The sequence below is a fragment of the Venturia canescens genome, chromosome 2, assembly GCF_019457755.1.
Source record: "Venturia canescens isolate UGA chromosome 2, ASM1945775v1, whole genome shotgun sequence".
NCBI lineage: Eukaryota > Metazoa > Arthropoda > Insecta > Hymenoptera > Ichneumonidae > Venturia > Venturia canescens.
The window spans coordinates 8,024,933-8,046,284 of NC_057422.1; the positions used below are offsets into that span (position 1 = coordinate 8,024,933).

Below are 21,352 nucleotides of genomic sequence, written 5' to 3' on the forward strand. Positions count from 1 at the left end.
TTTAGCATGTGAAACCAAAAATTTTAGTTCAACTTTTGAGAACGTATTCAACATATTTTATCAATTTTTTTAATCCTAAAAATTCTTATTTTGAAGATGACACCAAATCGTGAATTATCTAAGAATTTTCATAGTTGACCTGCAATTTTGAGGGATTGTTTGTTTTTATGTAACTCTTAGAATTCATCTGTATATTTGTACGAGTGTTTCTTGTGACCTTGAACATTCGCTCATTCACTTTGATTGAGGATTCACTTGTCGCGTTTGAATAATTTTAATTGTATTAATTAGACCTTCGGTAATTTCACCTCTGAAAATTGCCTTAACTTTGTTCATCGAGGACGTCGAGGCTTTTTCGTGCCGTACAATAGTACGCATGCACTCGCGAAATATATTCTCGTAAAAACCTTTGTTGTTCCAAGTTTATTCATCCGAAAACCTAGGACTTTGTTTTGGTTTTCGACAGTTTTTTGCCTATATATACATAAAAACAAAGTCATCAGTCATCATATATGAATTCGACATTCGACGATTCATTTTAAAAAAATTCCGTGTCAACATGTGAAGTGTCTTATTTACGTTGCAGGCGTTGCAGTTATCGTTTCGTTTGCTATTCATATTCTAGATATGGCTGCATTTGGTCGATACAACGGAAGAACCAACAAGGATCTTGTACAATATCTTAAAAGTAAATGGGTTTTGTTATTTGTTTTATGTAAATGAAATATTTGTTGAAGTATGATCGGGTTAACCTACAAAACGCTAGAGAATTTTTTTTCTCCATTGTGAAGATCAATAATAAATGTTTCTTCAGTTATTTTTCTCACTGGGAAATGTTTTGTACAATATTTCTTTATATAATTCGTTCTTTTTTCGTTTAAATGAAAACTCGGCTACGTTTGACAAATTTAATTGATAACGCTTATATTTTTGATTTTATAAACAATCAATCATTTTTTCAGGATCCAAAATCGTTAAATCAGATAGAGTTTTTGAAACAATGTGTGCAGTGGACAGAGCCAAGTATACAACATCAAATAACCCCTATTTCGATGCTCCGCAGGGTATTGGATATGGGGTTACTATAAGCGCACCTCATATGGTAATTTGATATCGGTTTTAATGAGTTCCATCTATTGCCCATGCAAGAGAATTGTCTGATGCATCATCAATAAAAAATTTGATAGAATTTTGGGTATCTCCTGTCACTTTCAAGAAATGATTCAAACAAGATGCAGTTTTTCAAAATAACTCAATAACATTTTCATTGAAATTTTTGGGTTACCCAACTGGAGATATCCTTGCTTACTTATTGAATAATGATTCACTAAATAGATTGATAAAATGAAAAAGAGATAATTTACAAATTAGAAGACAAGGAAAACTTGTTTAGCATGCATATGCTCTGGAATTGCTCGAAGACAAACTGAAACCCGGCAACAAAGCATTGGATGTTGGCTCTGGCTCTGGATATTTAACAGCATGTATGGGACTCATGCTTGGCGATGATGGATTAGCAGTGGGCATTGATCATATACCTGAACTCCAGGCATTGGCAAAACGTAATCTTCAAAGTGACAGACCTGAGCTTCTAGAATCTGGACGAGTCGCTTTAGTTGGTAAATTTGTTTTCTTTTTAACGTAAAAAAAAGTGATAAACTGATTTCAGGAGTAAATTCAAATCAATATTCACACTTACGAATCTTCTTCACTGATTACAAATTACTGATTTCAATTTTTTTTTCAGTTGGCGACGGACGATTGGGTTGTCCTGAACATGCTCCTTATGACGCGATACACGTTGGAGCAGCGGCTCGTGAAACGCCCCAACCGGTGAGAGAAAAAATTGGTCGATATTCAAGGAACCGTACTCACCTCCTATATTCAATCATTTTGAAAAACGTTTTTTTAAGGCATTGTCCTGGATAATTTCATAAAATGACACAATTTCATAATAAAAATGCTGAAAATGAAACAAATTGATGATTTACCCATATCTGGATTGTACCCAGACTGAAGGACTTTCTGAAAAATTATGATTTTTCAAAGACCCGAAACAAAATCCTCAAAATTGATTGAGGTATTCATTTCGATTTTGTAAAGTTAAAGATTGGAGTTACAGCAAAATACAAAACCATTGTATCTCCAAAATTGTTAGAAAGCCCTTCAAATAATTATGGATAAAATTACTCAAAATTATATCTCAAAATTCTTGAAATCAGGGGTGAGTAGCGTTTTTTAATAATTACAAAAAAAAAATCTTTTAAGCATAGAAAAGAATGGGAATTCAATAAAAATTTGTATTTTCAACAGCTGATAGATCAACTTGCAGTCGGTGGCCGTTTGATAGTTCCAGTTGGACCAGAAAATGACGACCAAACTCTGTACCAGTTCGAGAAAAGTGCGGATGGCAAAATAAAGAAAAAGCCTCTCATGGGAGTCGTGTTTGTTCCATTGACAGACAAGGAACGTCAGTATCGCTCATGAAAGCGATGCTTGCTCCAGTGAGTGAGCACCATTTTATTTATTTATTTATTTTTTTCCATACTCACTCAATGAAACATCTTGCTGGGAAAAAATTTAAGCTCAAAAAATAAAAAATTTCGATGTTTTATTGGAATAAATGATTCAACACAATTGGCATTGGGCCCTTCATTTATTCATAACTTGATTCAAACACGTTTTTTTCTTCTCTGTGACACATAAAAGTCAATTATATCATGCCAATAAATTATCTAGAACGGCAAAAAACAATATTTTCTTTTCCCACTGTAATACATTTATTCAAACGAATCGATGTTTCCAATTCCAAAGATATCATAGTTATATCTCTGGAAACATTTCGATGCGAAACGTTTTTGGTCGTTGGCCATCGATATCAAAATACTTGAGTAATACGTAAAGACAAAGATTTTTTTTATCATTTCCACTTAGCGCTCATACACTGTTCCGTTTCTTGATAAATTTTATACATTCGGTTAACAAGTCTAAGAATTTACTGTTATAACATACAATAGAATTGATTTGCACCGATTCGTCTAAATTCTTTCATCCACATATTAAGGTAATTACAAATTGTACTAATTTTTCGAACAATCACTGCATCTTTCTACCGTCGTTCTTACATTGTCCACATATTCGCGTTTCAACTAAAATTCAACTTCGTAGATCTTATTTTTACACCATGACTTCAAAGTGTGGTCCGCGTGTATAAAACAAGAAACTTATAAATTTAAAAATGTGGCTCTGTCAGATGAAAAAAGTGAATAAAGATCAGACGAAAATATGTGTGCGCTGATTTCACGATGATTCGGTTGAAATATTTAAATTATCACAATGGCAAAGGTACAAAGTATTTTTTATTGAGTGTCACTTGGGGTTCCTCCATCATTATCTATGTTGAAAGGCTGTGGTAAAATGGGGTTCGCATTACTCCGATGCAAGTAAAAATTGTAACGAGTTCTTCTCCATTCATCGAACAGTCGGAATTCCTTCGACGATTCGAAGTCTCCAGCATAAAAAAAAGAAATCTCATTAGTTTAGAACGATGCAAACTTATCGAACGTTGTGTAGGAAATGCATCAGAGGTTTTCGTTCGACGAATCATCCATCGATCGCATAACAGAGTATCACATCGGATGAACAACAAGGGAGATAACGGCAGTGCGTTCTATTTATCGGAATGGAAGATGTCACGCCGTTGATGATTAAAGAGCTCGTACCAAAACAAGACTAAGAGAAGAGCCAGCTGCTAATCCTAAGCCGAGAAAAGCTCCCATCATAGCTGACGCGATTTCTTTGTCATGTCCGTCGACCACCCTGCAATAAAATTTCAGAGAGAGAGAGAGAGAGAGCATTAAATTGACTTCAGGCTTAAAAGTCATCGATCACGTGTCAAAATCGGTACTCACGTTGGTGCCAATATCATAGAAATGTTGCAAAGATATCCATTGGTAATGGCAAAAATAATGGTCAAAATAATGTAATAAAAATCACTGGTTATGTAAACGGGGAGGTGATGTCTCGGTTGGGCGTTACACACCATCAAGGCAGGAACGATCAATGCTCGCAAAATACAAAGAAGTACTAATTTCCAGGGTTTTCCACTCGGCTGAAAAGAAAAAGTGTTTCATGTCATTCATCAATGATTTTAATAACATCAATCATCTTTGTTTTTCTTTCAATTGTAATTACCCATAACATGATGCCTGACAACAGACGTCCGGCGTAATCACCCATACTGAACGTCAGATAAGTAATCACGGGTACGAAATAAATGTCTGTGAACAATCGACACAGTGTTACGGCGCAGATAGTCGAGAATGGATTAAGATACTCAATAGGAGAATTATAGCACACTTGTGGTGCTAGAACTAGAGAATTAACAACAGAATTCGTTCTGTTTTTGCTTCTTGATAAGGATTAAAAAAAAAAACAGATAAACGAACCATTCCACGCGTAGCCTTTCCCTTTGTTCTGACTTTCGACGAGAACAGTTACGGCTGGATACACGGAAAGAGAAATAAAAAATACGAGAAAAATGCTCAATCCGTACGGCCAAACTCTCTTGAAAATTCGACTGTAGGACACGCTGTGACCATCGACGAAACTGACTTCGGCGTTTACAGAATAATTTGATTCAGTCGGTGTTCTTGTTTCTTGTATCATATGATGTTTGAAAAAGGCCTGTAAGCAAATTCACATAGTGATATGGACGTGTGACGTGTTCCATTCTTTAATAACGAAACATTTCTCCTCAGCCATTAAAATTGGAGCAGCTGAAGCATTATCATAAACCGATTAGGGTGAATTTATTTGTAATGAATATTGACACTTGATGCTATTGCGACTCTGACTTTTCTCACATTTATGTACTTGGTTTGGAGATAAACGAGTGAGGAAAATCGTCCAATTTAGGTAAAATTTATGAAACAATTTTAAATGTTGACCAATTCTTCATCATAATTAACATAAAAATCTATCGATTCATTTTTTTATTATAAATCGGTAAAATAAAGGTTGGACATGAAACGAAATATAATCTCACCATTCTCTCCAATACTACGTAAGATACGAGTGATATGAGCAGCACAAAATCTCCAATAATGAAATAAACAAGTCCGGAAACGACAGGACTAGCACCGATCCACAATGCACAGACTTCCGTCAAGGCGGTGAAAATTCCTCCGAGTGCCTGACCCCCCGACATGGCGGTGATATATCTCGGAGAGAATCGACCAACAATGCCCATCAGACTGCCACCAAATATGGCACTTACGGCTGTAGGATGGAAAATCAATCCTTAGGTTGAGATCGAATGATTTTTATTACAATTATTCGTTTTACGAACCATTCACAAGTGCCACGGTTGTAAGAGTTGTAATTAAAAAATCATTTTGCCCTGAAAGTTAAATTTTCTTGGAGATTATCTGAGAAAAACAAGTTTTTATTTATCATTACTGTAAATTAACTTACATTCGTCTGTGTTCACCATAACTAATCCTGTAGTCATGATGAATAACAGCAATATTATGACTTGAGATCCAATCATCCTCGTACTAAGTGATATCCTAAAATCGTGAAATAAATTTCTTTAGAAATGCCCATCATCAGTTTTCTTCTAGTACAAACAATACAAATTTATCAAATCCAGAATATTTATGAATATTTTCAGTCGAAGAATCTTATCCTCGAGTGGATATTTCAGAAACTTTATAATTTTCAACTGAAGTGACAACCGACAAAACATTTTTACTCAAGGATCAGATTCTTTTGGGCTATTGAAAAACTTTGTCTACTGTTCAGCTAATTAAAAATTCACCACTTGATATTTTTTGTGTAATCACCATTTTAACAACGGCTTCGAATATTTTTAAGCTGAAACAAGAAGAGACTATTCAAAAAGGGTTTACCTCTTGCTGATGAATGTGTTGACTATTAAAAATAACGTATTGGGCAATGCACTGGATACATTTAAATAAGACGTAAAATTTGCTTGAAGATCTGTCCTCTTTTCCAAAATTTCAGTGTGCGTGTAGTTGTGATGTCCTGTATTATTTGGATGAATATCTCTGAATTTGTACATCCAATACTAAAAAAAAGAGATAATTATGATACACGCGTTTGAAAATAATTTTGGTGTTATTAAATACTTACATCATCCGCTGTCATAAAAAAACTCCATGGAATTAGAGTATTCATTCCTAATAGATAAAAAACTATGTAGGCGAGATGAAATCTGTCCGTTGGTTGATGAGGCTTGAAAATAGGTTTTTGATCAGGTACAGAAACACTCGCATCATCCACTTCTGTTTCAAATTCATCTTCAAATTCGCTATCACTTCCAACTCCGAGCAAGGGTCTTCGGTTTATTGAGTATTCCATGGTAATTTCTTAATAAACGAAAAAAAGTTTTTATTAAATACTGTAATAAAAGAACATCAATATAAATAAATGGAATGAATCGAAATATGGTATTTTCGATAATTAAAACGTAAATTCCGTAAATTAGACCGGAACCGTGATAATTTCATCATTTTCATTGTAAAAATTTTTGTAAAAATTCATATGACACTATAAACAACACTCTGGAAGATCACGTTTCAAGCTGAGTAACGAACAATGTAATATTTCCACTAACAAATAACTTATCTTCACTGATCGAGTGTCAACAAACAAAAAAATCCATTTGGAAAAACAAAACCGAAACAAGTGTGTCACAACAAGATGATATATAAAAGAAAACACTTACGAGAATTTTTTCAACGATTTAAGGATTCTTGAAAATTGTTCTCCGCGATGTGAGCGTGTGTTTCGTTGTGCTGGGAGATCAATTTTTCATTGAGTAATAGCTTTGCCTATTTTGACGTTTCGTGCTTTATCTATTGTCGGAGAACGTCAAACGTGATGAAAATGACAGCATTGCGAGAATCAGCAGCTTTTGAGTAACTGAGACGGTGATCGAAAGCAGCTGTCATGACGATAAACGTCTCGCACAGTTCGAGAATAGCGCGAACGAAAGGACGATCACAAAAAAATCATTCTAACTATTCGATCCGAATGCTCGTTATTAATCCTTGTTTCCCTGAACCCCCACTCCTCCTTTGCCACGAGTTAAACCCATGCAACGTCTGGAATCGTATAAGCTGCTCGCATGTGTTTCGAGGTCTTCGAGGGACACAACTCTTGGATAAAACGCAACATAATAGGGATACTAACAAGCCTCGGCGTGAATGACTAACGCAAGCAGAATGAAGTCACGATACAAAGACCAGCATCAGATTGAAACATAATCTATCAAACTGTGAGGAAAATGGCTGATCGAATGCTCCGAATATGTTCGCAAAACGACGTTGCGAGTTTCCGAACTATCAAAAACGCCAACTGACCTACTCTCGATAAATTATCTCACGTCGTTTCTAGAACGTGACAATATAAATGGCAACAAGCTATAAAAAAATGTGAGAATCAATCATTTCGAAAAAACGAAAACGCGATAGCAGAATGATTGGGGAGGTACGGACGTTCTATCTTCATGAAATGTCATTGTGACACTTTGGGAAAAAAGCGGACAGCTTGTAAAGAATAACATTACTGTTACGGAACAGAATAGCATAATTCGGGGAGTTCAATATATAAAAATGAGTCCAGTTATGCCTTTATGGTAATACATGATATCACGCATGCGCGATACTGGCGATACCCACGTTTGTACTTGTAGTGGATCAGCTGTTCGGAAAATATAACGTGCTGATGCCACTTTTGTGATGTAAAAATGTTTACAGAAAATATAAAATTTTTAATTAGTTAAATTATTAGTTGTGATTACTAATTAATGATAAATGGCAAAGATATACTTTGAAATGTCATTTTTATTGGATGACGTTTAATTTTATCCAATGATTATCTTGTCGAGTTTTTATTCTAAACAAAAATGTGATTCAAATTTATGTTGGAAAAATTGCCTCCAGATAGCGCAAGTTCCTTACTGTCTTTTTTTTTCTCAGCACTGTTAGGTGTGAAACGTGAAAATGTCAGTATATACTTGTCTTGTGTACGCGTCTTGCCAGCTCGCTTCGCTGAGCTCGCCAGCTACGCAAGAGCAGCATTGTCATCGATGTCTCGCGCTTTGTGTCTTCGTTCCATCAATATATTCCAATGAATAATAATTAATTGATTATTTCTCTTTCGTCGATAAATGAATCGTTCTCAGAGTGTAGTTCGATGCATTATTACGCATCGGTTACTGTTTATGGAAAAAAATAGTACAAAAAAATAGATAAACTTCATTGTTTTTGTTATGATTTTTTGAGATCGTGATTGTTCGCGATATCAATCTTCTCGACAATGATGTTCTGTTCGCTAAGAAAATGGTGAGTTTTAATATAATAAATGAATATTTTTTAATCCCCTGAAACGGAATTCATGTTCCTGAGTTCGCTGTGATCGTGCATATTTCTGGGAGTAATAATATACTAATTGATGCACATACAATTGTATTGTTCAAAATCTTATTTGTTATACATTCTTTATTCGCCAATAATTCAAATTGAACTACAAATTACTAAATTTTTTGTGCTTATCAAATATAATTTATTTTTCAAGTTCTAAAATGTTTTATTTTTCCTTATATAAACATTTGATTGTTTAGCTTTTGCAGAAAAGAAACTGTGAGAGCTTTGAGCACAGGTGAAATTTCAACCGCTCTCAGACCATTTTATTTTACTGTTCATCCTGATCTCTTCGGACAATTTCCCACCCAACGGGTAAATATGCTGTTTTTATTTTTCATTGCTTTTTTGAAACGCACAGAGATCCATGTTTGTGATTTCTATGCATTATCCAAGCTCTAATATCCAACGACGCATATTACCAAGTTCTATTTTTAGCTTTGAAATCTTCATTATTTCTCACATACCAGATGTTCTTGAACCCATTCAAGGTCACTTCTCATGTTTTCAACACACTATTAAATTCTTCAGAAGATAAAACCAGTTAATTGAAGAGAAACTTATCTTGCTACTTTATCATTTCATTACTGAGCACATTATCAGTAAATATCATGTTTTTTTCGAGAGAAAATTTTTTATTTAGTGTTCATCATTTCCATTCATTTTTTAATGTTTCCCTGCTAGTAATCACAGTTGTAGATAAGTAGAAAATTGGACGTCATTCAGAATCATTTTTATTTCATGAAAAAAGAGATAGAAAATTTCCATTTTTTTATCAAATTGTTAAGAATGCTGCTTTGAGAGATTATGATTAGAATCAAATGAATCAAAAGCTTTTGAAGTTTGAGAAAAAAATGTTATCCTATTGTTCAAATCAGTAACATGGTTTGTAGAAAAAATAATTTTTATTGGCAACCAAATTATGTCAAGATTTTGTGAGTACAGGAGAAAAAGCTTGAAAAGTTTCAATATTGCCTTTGAAATTGTTTCTTAAAATAAACGAAGCAGTGAAATGCATTTTTTTTGCATTTCAACAGTTTTATTACTTTGATGTCATACATATGAATAAGATTTTGTATGAATAAAAGTATTTATGAATAATAAATTTGATTGAATTCCAGACGGTAAATGAAAATTCTCTAAAACAACTGAGCTCATTGATAGAGACTCTGCAACAACGGAGACCCATTATGCCAACTACTTTGCCATTTTATCTACGCCCCAAAGACGAAAAAGAATCAAAAGCTGGAAAATTCACATTAGTTAAGATCCAGTTCAACGATGTTGACCTCAAAAAGACAATAATTTCAATTCTGAAGACCTGCAATTTACCGACAAAGTTTGTGGATGACATACAGGATGAAAGACCCCAGAAACCTAAATACAACTCAAGATTTTGGCAAAGTAGCGAAAGAGGTGATTTTTCAGAGTTTGAGGATGATCCGATCTATCAGTCAATTTTAATGAAAAGAAAAATCAACTCTGAGCCTGATACTTTCAAGTAAATATATAAATCTTTGATCCCAGTAATATTTTTGTAATATTTTTATTTTTACAAACATATGTCACAATTTTGTTTCTTTCAAGAGCTTATTTGGACAAACACGTGAACGAGGCACACGTGAAATTGGAAGCGTGCAGACCAATTAGAGAAGAAGTGAAGAAACTCGAAAAAGTATTGTGTGATAGCCTCGGATTAAAAAGTATAGTGTGGGACTGCGGCTGGAATATTTCGCATTATAGAGGCTGTCTATTGGCATTTCATGCACTGGCTAAACATCATCCAGAACCAATGGCCGCATTGAGAAATCGTGCTCTTGTTTTTGCCAATGATACCGGTATAAGTCTTGAGGGAAGCGTCATGCTGAATTCTGGAGAAGTCAGAAATAATTGGCTGGATGTAAGCACCCATCATTCTGTTTTTTTCATTCTATTCTTAATGAAAAAATATTTATGTAGAAAATGGAAAGTTTAAAACGTTCTTTAATCCTATTAAATTCATAATTTATTATGTGACCATTCTTATTTCATCATATTCAACATGAATGTGTCAGTACCATAAACGTCTTGATATACTTAAACTTTATGCTTCCAGCTGATAAAAAATGTGAAGAAACACGACGTAGTGCTTCTAAGACTTCCGGCTTTCGAGAAAGCCGTGTCTCGTGTACTGCTCGACATTAAAGTTGGCCGACGGTGCGTAACAGATTCAATTAATTGAGTGACCGTAAGGCTCAGGGTATCCTATATGTGCAGGAAGTTCATGCCGAAGGTGATGGTAGGGCAGTACGAGAGACAACTTCGTCAACTCACAACAACGCTCTCGGATTACCGGGGACGCAGGAACTATCCAAAAACGTGGCCGAGCGATTTATCTTCCTACGAGATCGTCATTGAAGCGTTAGTACTTAAAAACTTTAGCTGACCGAAAAGAAGTAATACAGCGTTAGAAATTTTTTCCACCCAACGAATATACTTCTTGGTCCTCAGTGAAGCTGGACCCTTGATGCTTTCGCCTACTGGACAATTCATCGTGCCATCTTCCTGTCCAGGATTTCTCTTAGTCACATTCATAACTGAGAATTTGGAGGAAGCTACGAAAAGACTGCATCACTATAATAAGTGAGTTTGTCAGAATATTTATTTTATTATCGATGAATCGATACGTGGATGTTCGTAAAAATTCCATGTATTTCTAAATTATAGGGATATTTAATAGATATTCAAACCAATAATAACACATTTATTTTGTTTAAATTAGCATCAAACACGTGGAGCATGAAATCCATGACAGAACGATCAAAGAACTCTTATTGGCCGGTCTGAACAAAGATGACAGCATTACTCCTGATCTTATGATTCAGTGTTGCGAGCGTATGTTGGCTCACAAAGTCATTTTAGCACCAATGCTTGAAGGTGTAATGCTCTGGGTTACACATTACTATTCAGTAATGAGCGACGGTGTACTTTGCGTACCTTGGGATTGGAAGCTCTGAGCGGAATATCCAACAACTTGCATACAATATATCAACCCCGATTTTTGATACATTAGGCTTTTCGAGGGTATTGTTATCTTGAGATTTGTGAATTGTATATTTTTACCACGATTCACTTAACTGTACATACATTAGATATTAAAATGCTAATATTAGCAATAATGCTATTTCATTAGTAAATTGTGATAAAAATCGATGAAAACGAATATGAAGCACAAACATTTATAACAAATAAACCATCATTTGTCAATTTGAACATTTTTTTTCTTCTCATTTGTCCTAGAAAATTTGCCAACGAACTGATGATACATATTTATAAGAGACACAATGGTGGGTACGTTTTTTCGAATAAACTTCACACGGAGCTACTGGCACCAGCATACTTGAATAATAATAATTGAAACCGTGAGTCGTGAGACTCGAGGTAATTCAAAAATTAAATCTTCTGAACATTCGTCAACTTGGCCAATTGATTTTAGATTTATAGCTTTTTAGTGTTAATCTTTGGTCAGGTTTTCGTCACTGTAATTGTCAGATCAAAATCGACGCTTGTCAAAAATTAACTTAATAACTTTTTAATTTAATTTTAATTGTTTTTTTATGAGGTTTGACACTCTGAAGCATATAGTGTACTTGTTTCCATTCAATCTTTTTTTTTACGATCGCGCTAAGATCAGACGGATCAGGCTCTAGGAAATATGTGTAATATTTTACAATTTACAATTTGAAAAAAATCTGTCGTCACACAAAATGATTTTTTCATATTTTCCTAATGAACGGGCATCTCATTCACTTTTTATCCATAAAATTTGTGACCAACGAATAATTTTGTTCGGATTAGGCGTTAAAGCTCAGGATATTTCAAAATTGTTAAACATTTTACAAATTTTGTAAGATAATAAAGTCTACGAAATCGACCGAAGAAGAAAGCTAGACGTGGCTGGATGACTAAAGTTTCCCCAACTGACCGCTATGAAAAGCGCCATGTCATGTCAGAAAAGATCGTCGTGAACGATCTTATCTATATATATCGTACAACAATGACAATGGCTGTCTCGTTGCTTGCACTGACAGGATGCGTATGAACGACGCGTGAATTTAAGTTTAAAAAATCATTTTTATACCTAATTTTCAAGACATATTATTGATTTTAGGTTATTTTGCAAATCGACAATTAATGTATACGCAGACAATCAAAATGCCGGTCCAAAAGGATTCTAACATCGTGAAAATCGCGGTGGAAATGAATAAGCAAGTGGCACAACTCATCGAGTTTAATCAGAAACAGCCCTTGACTGGAATTATACAGGTTCATTGATGATTTAATTTTTTATCTATTGACAATAATTAGTTGACTAACATTCATATCTTTGTTCAACTTTTTAATTGAGTTAAATTGACATGCGTTGAGTCAAATGTATTCAATGCAACAATGTCATTCGTCTTATTTACGTCAGTACACGTTGCTCTCAATGCAATGTTAATTTGCGGTGTTACTACAGCATTGGAAAATTTACAAGAATGCATTGGTCAATTAAAGATGTCAAAAATTTGTCTTTCTATCCTCCTTTGGATCTCCTAAAAAATTGAAGCAAGCAAGAGAAATGGGCTAATAAAAATGTAAACAATAGTTATTCCTATTGAATAAACCACAAAATAAATATTTAATTTTCTAGGATTTGTGCAACGGGTGGGGTTTGTCGGATCCAGAAATTTATGCTCTTCAATTTTCTGAGAATAATAATCAGAATTATATAACTGAGAAAAATCGTAATGAAGTGAAAAACGGTAGCGTTCTCAGGCTGGAACATTCTCCGTCAAAAACTGCTGGAGATATTTTATCCAAATTGAACAATGGTACAGCCGACGAAAAAACAAAAGCCCTGCAAAAGCTCAGCACACTAAGCAAAGATATTACATTTGCCCTAGAATTCATCAATAAGCAGGGACTTGCTTTAATCATATCCCAGGTAATTTCAATTTTTCTTATAACATAATGATTTCAGGATTAAGATTTTCCACTAAAAAGTTTCAAAATACTTTTCTCAATGACCTGTTGCTCAATTTCATATTTTGATGAAAGAATGCATAGTATACAACGAAAGATTAAAATTTTAGTAGGTCTAGTTAGTTATAAATGGTGAACAGAAATATTTTATTCGTTAGATTTATTTTTAAATAATCTTTAATATGATTATTATACGACAGGTCGAAGGTGGGAAATACAAAGGCAGTCCCTTAGCGTACTCACTACAATCTTTTGTGGAGTTGATGGACCATGGAATAGTTTCTTGGGATATTTTAGAACCACCATTTATCAGCAAAGTATCGAGTTACGTGAATAATCAAACGGTTATACAAGACGCAAATGTGATCGAGGCCTCGTTGAGTATCCTCGAAAATATCGTGCTCAATTCGTCTGGAAAATACGCACAAGTTGAGAAAGAAGTCACCTTACAAAATCTCGTGTTGCATCTTCAAAGTATGAGTCCACAGATACAACAAAATACTATTGCGCTGATAAACGCACTTTTTTCAAAAGCGGACATTGCCAAAAGACGGACCGTCGCTGCAGCGTTACAATCGAAACAAGTTCGAAATGTCTTCCTGACGAATGTTATACAGTCAACTGGTCAGGTAAGATTTACAAATCATCAAACTACATGCTTCGAAACGGGGAGGTCTGTTCAGTTTATCGCACTCTGGTGGCGAAACACCGGACGTGTGAACAAAGAGTATGGAGGGTGCTAAATTCGATTAGGAATGATTAGCTGATACAGTCTCATTCTAAAGTTAACATTGAGACTGTCGTTGATAATAAATTCTTATATCTCATCGGAGGATAAAATTTTTGGGAACTTTTGAGCAAGCTTTGAAAAATAAATGTCTAAGATTTATTTAAAATGTTAAATCTTTGAATTTTTATGATACTCCAATTCAAATTGATTTCGTTCAGAGCTCATTCCTCTGAATGGATTTTATATTAACGGGGGAATTGATGTAATGGAGATGAAATGTGGTACAGTTAAAAAAAATAGAATTTCTATGCAACAGCACTTTTGGATCGATCTTCATGGATGACGTAGTTAACATCCTGACGTTGATTTTAACACTTTCGATGCTTGTAGGTGGGCACGGAAATGGCTCATCAGCTGTACGTATTACAAACTCTGATGCTGAGCTTATTGGAGCAAAGAATGATGACAAAAATGGATCCTCAAGATCAAGATGGTCATGACAAGATAAAAGAACTTCGAAGAATTGCTTTTGACACAGAAGGCACAACGAGTGGCGAAGTTGCTGCTCGTAAGCAAGGACTTTTCGCTAAGGATTACAAAAAATTGGGCTTCAAGTGCGACATTAATCCAGCTCTTGATTTTACCGATACTCCGCCTGGTATGTTGGCCCTTGATTGTATGGTTTATTTCGCACGGAATCATACGGAAGCTTACACGAAAGTAGTGTTAGAAAATTCGTGTCGGGCTGACGAACACGAGTGCCCATTCGGGAAAACGAGTCTCGAGCTCGTTAAATTACTCTGCGAGGTAAAGATCACTCTCGTACATTTTCGAAAATCGTGAAATAAGTTTTGCGAAGCGTTGTGTTTCTAATTTGGTTTGTTCCAGGTTCTACGTATCGCCGAAGCGCCCAGTGAGCAAGGTCAATCGTACCATCCGATGTTTTTCACGCACGATCATCCCTTCGAAGAATTTTACTGCGTTTGCATCGTTCTTTTGAATAAAACGTGGAAAGAGATGCGAGCCACTACGGAAGATTTCGTCAAAGTCTTTTCCGTCGTACGTGAACAAATAACTCGAGCTTTGCAGTGTAAACCAACGGGGTTGGACAAATTCAAAAACAAATTACAACAATTGACGTACTCAACAATTACGAATCTCTGGCAGCAAGAGAGGACGAATCGCGAAGAGTGGGAAAGTCACGCGAGGCCCATTGTCGAGCTTCGCGAACAAATAACACCCGAAATTCTCGATTTGATACAACAACAGAGATTGGGATTTCTGGTCGAAGGCACGAGATTCACCAAGTACAGCGCTCGCGGACAACGAATAAAGGACAAATTTTGGTATGTCCGTCTCTCGCCGAATCATAAACTCTTCCATTATGGAGACTGCGATGAAAAATCTGTACCAACCATCGATGAGCTTCCAACTAAATTGGCTGTCGTCGAAATCCGCGGCCTTCTCACCGGTCGCGATTGTCCCCACATGAAGGATTTACAGAGACGCAAAACTACTCATCAATTGGCCTTTTCCCTCGCTCTCGATTCCGTCGAAGTAACGAGTCTCGATTTTGTTGCTCCCGACGAACAGGTTTACGATTATTGGACCGACGGTATCAATGCTTTGCTCGGTAAGAATTTCGAAATGTTGAAAATTCAAAGTTCAAATCAAATTAAACAGACTGAACGAATTTCTCAACATTTGTGCATTGAATTTTTAAATTAATGTATGCAATTACGAGATTTCACGAATTCAGTATCACAACCTCATTTGTAGTATTCGTGATCACTGGAAACTTGAAGGAAAGGTCAATTTTCAATATTTTAAAATCGTTTTTCAGGAAACCGTATGACGAGTAAAGAAGCCGAGAATGATTTGGAGACTCTCTTATCAATGGACATAAAACTGCGACTCTTAGATGCTGAGGGAATCGATATACCCCAAGATCCTCCTCCAATCCCGGAGCCACCACCAAATTACGATTTTTGCTACGAATTGAAGTAAATTAAGGAACAAGTTATTCCAATTATTCAGCGTTACTGTAGCAAAACGCTGTGCAACTGACATTTTACAAATGAAAGCAAAAAATCCCAAGCTCTGCTCGACCGAACTTGCTCGACATTGAACGAGCGGTCGATAGAACAAAAACGATACTCCATTTTCTAAGTGCGCGCAAATTTTGTGCTGCTAAAGAGTAAATTAGTAAAAATTTATCGCTCGTAAATATGGATGCTTCCGAACGAATTCGCTGTTTTAAATGTATTACGTGTTGCCAAAATCTCAGAGGGCCTGTAAGCAATATTCTTTTCATAATTTTTTTCACGAAGTCTCCGTTGAGTCGTCTCAGTCAAATGGAACAAAATTTTTGTACATTCTCATACTTTGAAAGCATCTTCCACTGCGATAATAGTATTTAATCGATATATTCAAATTCTCATATGACTGACCGATGCAGTAGACAATGTTTTACCAAAGATATTAGTAATTCTTGTACCCAAATTTTACACGCACGATTTTTTTTAGTACTTTTTTGTATTCTTCGTAAGTCTCTATAATATTATGAATAATTCCTCATGCGTTTGCAATAATTTCAAGGTTTCGTAATTTTCTTTATTTTATTGTAGACATAAATTTTTTCAATTCGCTGACCATCTCTCTTAACTCCACACTTTTTAACGACGCATTTAGTTTGAAACCAGTATTTTGTAATAATCGATTTATAGCTTTAATAAATTATACATACGGTGTAAGAAGTTGGTAACTTTTGTTACATTTTTTTGAATGCAAGTTCGATTGGAGTGAGAAGAAGGAAAAAAGAGATCAAAATTGTGCGTGCTGCGACGAGCACATAAAACGACATTCGGTATCGGAATATCCATCGTGGAAACGCAATGAGAGATCTTGTTTGTCAAATTTTTAAGTTTCGCAACGTTACGAATTTATGTCTTCGTTCATAGCCCAAATTTGGTAGCAGCAAAATTGCTCGTTAAAACAGAACTGGAAAGATATTCATTTGCGTTTCAACGATGCAAAATTCAACAGTTTATATATTTATTAAATAATAAATAACTGTGTTTATCATGTGCGTTGCTGCTGTGCCTTCGCCTGCGAAGGTTCAAGCCGATTATTTTAAAGGCTATTTCTCTACACGTTCACAAAGTATCTTCCGACAAAATGTGATAATGTTGGGGATCCGTAGCGTGATGGTCCGGCGGGTAGAGGAAGAATTCAAGGAAATTGAGAACTGGACCGCGGCTGAAGGGGTTCAAATATCTGCCTTTTTTGTCTCTCAAGTAAGAATATCGTTTGTAGTTGAACATTTCGTTGGTTGTTAAATTCATGCAAGCGTGTAAAACCTGCAAAAAATTTTTTTATTAAATTCTGAAGTTTTTCTTTCACAGTTTATTCGAGAACAAAATTCCATATCAATGAATTGAGAATCGAACTTCTGATGACAAAGTTGATCGAAAATCTTTCGATACTTACCGAAGTGCAAGTCAGGATCCAACCGAGGCTGCAAAACACTAAAGCTTCCATCAGTCCCAACACGTACATCAATTGCAATCCTTCGATGGCGATGCAGTAACAAGCGAAGTAAAGCGTAAAGGAACAATTGATTGCGATACACATTACGAAGAGGAAAAACCACATTCTGCAATAAACCGAAACAGGATCGTGAGCATAAAGAAATATTTCATTGTAAATATTTAAGAAAACTGTAAAAAAGGTTGAAGTATTTGAATTTTGATGAAAATATTTGATTAATTCCTTCGAAAGTGATTGATTGATTTTCGAAATTTGAATGTTTTTTTGTTCAGTGAAATATTGCAAGAAAATGGATTATTTTAATAGAGAAAAACTCGCCTGTTTCTCAATCCAACGCAATTGTAAATGAACGGACAATGGTGATCGAAATATGTCACACAACGATTACATATTCTGCAATGTTTTGCTCTGAGAGGACGAAAACATCGACAGCTGTGACAGAGTCGGGATAAAATGACGTTTCTTTTTTTCCACTTGTCGAAGTATGGAATTTGCTTGATCGCTCGATAATACGTGTCGCTGTTTTGTGGCACGTAACCAGGATCACGCCTGTTAGCAACGATCCAAGATATCCACATGAGAATGTTCCAGTAAATGAAAAAATAGTGGCTCCCACGTAAAAGGTTCCACGTTATGGGAATGCACTTGAGCAAATACATCGGGTAACCCCACAACAATACGGAACCCATGAACAACAGTAGTGGTCCTTTGCTATTTCCGGCACCACCGAAAAGTAGTGCCCTGCAAAAGTTAGAACAGAAAATCAGTTCAGTCAATACGTTGTTAAATATTTTCTCAAATCAAGTGTTTTTTCTTCTTTTCAATAATTTTTCATAACTTGGTTCGTAGTATTTATATATTCTGGGGAGAAAACGTTCCAAAAAATATTGTATGCAAATTTGAGAAAATGAGAATCAATGAGAAATGAATCGGCGTTCAAAACCAACAGGTTTGTTTCTTCACCATCACTCGAAGCACAATGAATTCTAGGGCGAAGCCACGATTATTTACTGTGTCAAGATAGAAGTTTTTCTTCAGATAAAGAGAAAGTGTCTGTCCGGTAAGACCAATGATTTGTGACATGAATTAGAATGAAATGAACGTACCAGAGTTCATTAATGGGTGGTATCCAACGAGCTCTTCGTTTCTGTTCACCCTGTAAAATTCTGACGACCTCCGAGTGTCTGTGACTCTTGGCAAGTTGAAGAGGAGTTTTGCCATTTTTGTCTCTGGGATCAAGCTCAATTTTGCTTTTTTCGCAGAGAATTTTGACGCAGCTAACGTTTCCTGAGAGGCAAGCCAGATGGAGAGGAGTTGAGCCAAAGTAATCAGGTTTTTGGAGATCGACACCGCTGTACATGAGGAGTCTTATTAATTCGGGATGGCCCTTGTAAGCGGCCCAATGGAGTGCGGTGTCGCCGTTTATGTCGGTCAAATGACCGAGAGCACCTGCGCCCAGTAAAAATGCGGCAGTGGCGAATTTTCCGAACATGCAAGCCGTCATCAAGGGCGTGAGACCTTTGAAATCTGCAGCGTTTACGGCTACACCGGCCTGGGTCAAACGAACGAAAATGAGAATGGCGACGAAGCGATTGTTTTTTGGATTAAAAATCCCGGAAGTGATCGCTCAACTGATTCCACAGCTTTCCTTACTTTGAGGAGTATCTGAACTATCGCGCTGTGGCCTTTTCTGCATGCCCAATGTATCGGCCTCGGTCCTTGGGTCCCGAGACACGAAAGGTCCACTGGTCCGTTCCTCTCCACCAAATAACGCATCACCTGGTAATATTTTATCGATTTTAATCATTTTTCATTTGACCAAAAGATAAATTGAATGACTTTACTTCAACGTTGCCATCCAGAGCAGCCCAATGAGCTGGCGTGTAGCCCCATTCGTCTCTCGAACTCAGAATACTTAGGCCAGTCTTTTCTATCAGTTCTTCAACGGTCTGCGTGTCCCTGCAGAACCAATTTAATAAATCATTCAATTAATTATAAATCAAAACTGTTCTCCACTCAAAATGGAGCTTCAAGCAAAATTTGATCCTTCAGAATCTTTATGAATGAAAAAATGAAAACTCAAAAAGCTGTCCAAGTACAAAAAACACTTTGTTTTATAGGAATTTCATGGAACGATGGATCGATCGACAAAAATGGCCAATCTTACCCGGCTCTGAGTAACTCAAATATTCTTTTGGTCTCTTCGGTCGGACCTTGTCCAGGAGTTGCAACATCCGTGTATATATTGTCGTCAGGTCCATTCCTCCTCTGATGTCCGCTTCCTTTGATCATGCCCTGATTTTGATGAGCACCAGATATTGGATTGTTCGGTAGATGCCCGACCATGTCGGGATCCGGGCTTAACTCCCATACTGATTTCGCTGCTCCTGGCCCTGTTACAGGGCTCACGGGGTACACCTGAATACCAAGAATTCCACTGAATAATTTCAACTTTCTTTTTTTCAACTGCATAGTTTGTTCATTCGGCGACTCCAAATTACGGACTCGGGTCGATTCTTCATCGATGGAAAAGCGAAAAATTTGAACTTCATTAATTGAAGATTCAGAATGAAAATATTGAACGATCCGCAATGAGGAATCATTAATTTTCTGAAATCCTTCGAATCTACGAACTTTTGGAGCAAAAATATCGAATTCGTATTTAAAAAACAGGTTTTGGTAACACGATAACAATTTTTTCAAAATTTTCAATCCATGGAATGATTTTTACTAAAGAACGATAACTATTCGAAGTAATTCGGGAGACTGGATGAATCGGCACAATTCTGATGAATCGAATTACGATTTTTTCTTTCCATTTTATTCTCGATGGACGAAGTAAGGATTTTTAAAAAATGAGCAAGTAAAAAATGTCCCATTTTCTAGGGATTTTTCGATATTTATCGCGAAAAAATAGAATCAAAGAAATATAGAATTTCGTTGACAATTTTAACGGTAATCCAACAAAATGTGGGAGAAGCAGATTTTTTGAGAATGAAAAAAAATATATACAAGCATTGGAATCGATGAAAAGTAGAAAAATGGCCAGAGGGTGAAATTACCTTGCAAAGCGTTGCGAGTTCCGTATTACCGCGGTCGAATTCGGAAGGCGTTCTTGCGTTTGGTCCCCGATGGTTCGGGGCACAATTGTTACTTTCTGGGACGACTAGTCACAAGGAGTTACCCGGGCCGACCATGTTGCTGCTGTTTTGCGTAAAGCGAATCTTGCAGATTTTAATAAAAATCAGATAAAATAGTGTTCCTTGGATGTTGTGGGTCACAGCTGATATCACACGCTTTATCCGCACCCACGCGAAAACACGGAGGAAAACCAAGTGCTCATTTTGCGCGGGCTTGCGCATTGAAATCAATAATTTGGCTCATGGAACGCGTGCGTAGAGACCTACTCCATTATCTTGGCGTATGTATGTCACATAACAGCCTCGTCGTCGTGTACACTGACTGCAATGAGCAATCGTAGTAAATCCGATACCTCGCTTAGGGGGTGAAAAAGGCTTGGGATGAAGCTCTTTATATATGGGGGACAAAATGACAGGCGCTTGGGCTGGGTCCGGCAAGATTTGTTTGGCAAACATCGAGGATATTTGAGAATTCGATA

General features: G+C 36.1%; 5 protein-coding genes across 7 annotated transcripts; 3 read left to right on the forward strand and 2 right to left on the reverse strand.

Annotated features, from left to right (window-relative positions):
• The first annotated feature begins 380 nt into the window (after positions 1–380).
• Positions 381–3,286, forward strand: Pcmt (Protein-L-isoaspartate (D-aspartate) O-methyltransferase). Its single transcript, XM_043413309.1, has 6 exons — positions 381–399; positions 587–688; positions 963–1,102; positions 1,394–1,619; positions 1,748–1,833; positions 2,314–3,286. The coding sequence occupies exons 2-6, from the start codon at positions 628–630 to the stop codon at positions 2,485–2,487; spliced, it is 687 nt and encodes a 228-aa protein (XP_043269244.1). The 5' UTR covers positions 381–399; positions 587–627; the 3' UTR covers positions 2,488–3,286.
• Ent1 (Equilibrative nucleoside transporter 1) lies at positions 2,638–7,570 on the reverse strand. Its single transcript, XM_043413298.1, has 10 exons — positions 6,752–7,570; positions 6,157–6,392; positions 5,913–6,091; positions 5,476–5,570; positions 5,351–5,401; positions 5,048–5,280; positions 4,449–4,686; positions 4,195–4,280; positions 3,912–4,111; positions 2,638–3,819 (listed from the first exon to the last, which is right to left on the reverse strand). Exons 2-10 carry the CDS (start codon positions 6,382–6,384, stop codon positions 3,708–3,710), a joined length of 1,422 nt encoding a protein of 473 aa, XP_043269233.1. The 5' UTR covers positions 6,385–6,392; positions 6,752–7,570; the 3' UTR covers positions 2,638–3,707.
• A 459-nt stretch (positions 7,571–8,029) lies between these two features.
• Positions 8,030–11,702, forward strand: LOC122407225 (T-cell activation inhibitor, mitochondrial). 3 transcript variants are annotated; one of them, XM_043413293.1, is made up of 8 exons: positions 8,030–8,372; positions 8,651–8,765; positions 9,572–9,951; positions 10,038–10,350; positions 10,546–10,646; positions 10,689–10,850; positions 10,941–11,072; positions 11,212–11,702. In XM_043413293.1, the coding sequence occupies exons 1-8, from the start codon at positions 8,347–8,349 to the stop codon at positions 11,444–11,446; spliced, it is 1,464 nt and encodes a 487-aa protein (XP_043269228.1). In that variant the 5' UTR covers positions 8,030–8,346; the 3' UTR covers positions 11,447–11,702. The 3 variants fall into 3 exon arrangements, with proteins under 3 accessions (XP_043269228.1, XP_043269230.1, XP_043269229.1); XM_043413294.1 differs by having other exon boundaries at positions 8,031–8,372; positions 10,707–10,850; XM_043413295.1 differs by lacking the exon at positions 8,651–8,765.
• Positions 11,703–11,830: 128 nt separating this feature from the next.
• Ced-12 (engulfment and cell motility Ced-12) lies at positions 11,831–16,937 on the forward strand. Its single transcript, XM_043413284.1, has 6 exons — positions 11,831–12,755; positions 13,123–13,416; positions 13,655–14,083; positions 14,575–14,991; positions 15,073–15,817; positions 16,028–16,937. The coding sequence occupies exons 1-6, from the start codon at positions 12,624–12,626 to the stop codon at positions 16,189–16,191; spliced, it is 2,181 nt and encodes a 726-aa protein (XP_043269219.1). The 5' UTR covers positions 11,831–12,623; the 3' UTR covers positions 16,192–16,937.
• Positions 16,776–21,086, reverse strand: Patsas (palmitoyltransferase Patsas). The gene is made up of 8 exons (XM_043413289.1): positions 20,796–21,086; positions 19,901–20,151; positions 19,578–19,692; positions 19,387–19,512; positions 18,840–19,285; positions 18,052–18,474; positions 17,674–17,839; positions 16,776–17,543 (listed from the first exon to the last, which is right to left on the reverse strand). The coding sequence occupies exons 2-8, from the start codon at positions 20,077–20,079 to the stop codon at positions 17,340–17,342; spliced, it is 1,659 nt and encodes a 552-aa protein (XP_043269224.1). The 5' UTR covers positions 20,080–20,151; positions 20,796–21,086; the 3' UTR covers positions 16,776–17,339.
• Positions 21,087–21,352: the final 266 nt, after the last annotated feature.

What these genes read in the sequence shown, in the direction of transcription:
- Pcmt (XM_043413309.1), top strand. Translation starts at nt 628, where the DNA reads ATGGCTGCATTTGGTCGATACAACGGAAGAACCAACAAGGATCTTGTA. An exon ending in CTATAAGCGCACCTCATATG is followed by an intron (nt 1,103 to 1,393) that starts GTAATTTGATAT and finishes AAACTTGTTTAG; the next exon opens with CATGCATATGCTCTGGAATT. An exon ending in TGGACGAGTCGCTTTAGTTG is followed by an intron (nt 1,620 to 1,747) that starts GTAAATTTGTTT and finishes TTTTTTTTTCAG; the next exon opens with TTGGCGACGGACGATTGGGT.
- Ent1 (XM_043413298.1), bottom strand. Translation starts at nt 6,384, where the DNA reads ATGGAATACTCAATAAACCGAAGACCCTTGCTCGGAGTTGGAAGTGAT. An exon ending in TTTTTATGACAGCGGATGAT is followed by an intron (nt 6,092 to 6,156) that starts GTAAGTATTTAA and finishes TCTTTTTTTTAG; the next exon opens with TATTGGATGTACAAATTCAG. An exon ending in AACCGTGGCACTTGTGAATG is followed by an intron (nt 5,281 to 5,350) that starts GTTCGTAAAACG and finishes TCCATCCTACAG; the next exon opens with CCGTAAGTGCCATATTTGGT.
- LOC122407225 (XM_043413293.1), top strand. Translation starts at nt 8,347, where the DNA reads ATGATGTTCTGTTCGCTAAGAAAATG. An exon ending in TACGAGATCGTCATTGAAGC is followed by an intron (nt 10,851 to 10,940) that starts GTTAGTACTTAA and finishes CTTGGTCCTCAG; the next exon opens with TGAAGCTGGACCCTTGATGC. An exon ending in AGACTGCATCACTATAATAA is followed by an intron (nt 11,073 to 11,211) that starts GTGAGTTTGTCA and finishes TGTTTAAATTAG; the next exon opens with CATCAAACACGTGGAGCATG.
- Ced-12 (XM_043413284.1), top strand. Translation starts at nt 12,624, where the DNA reads ATGTATACGCAGACAATCAAAATGCCGGTCCAAAAGGATTCTAACATC. An exon ending in TTGCTTTAATCATATCCCAG is followed by an intron (nt 13,417 to 13,654) that starts GTAATTTCAATT and finishes ATTATACGACAG; the next exon opens with GTCGAAGGTGGGAAATACAA. An exon ending in TTATACAGTCAACTGGTCAG is followed by an intron (nt 14,084 to 14,574) that starts GTAAGATTTACA and finishes CGATGCTTGTAG; the next exon opens with GTGGGCACGGAAATGGCTCA.
- Patsas (XM_043413289.1), bottom strand. Translation starts at nt 20,079, where the DNA reads ATGGTCGGGCATCTACCGAACAATCCAATATCTGGTGCTCATCAAAAT. An exon ending in CCACCCATTAATGAACTCTG is followed by an intron (nt 18,475 to 18,839) that starts GTACGTTCATTT and finishes TAACTTTTGCAG; the next exon opens with GGCACTACTTTTCGGTGGTG. An exon ending in GGATCCTGACTTGCACTTCG is followed by an intron (nt 17,544 to 17,673) that starts GTAAGTATCGAA and finishes AATTTTTTGCAG; the next exon opens with GTTTTACACGCTTGCATGAA.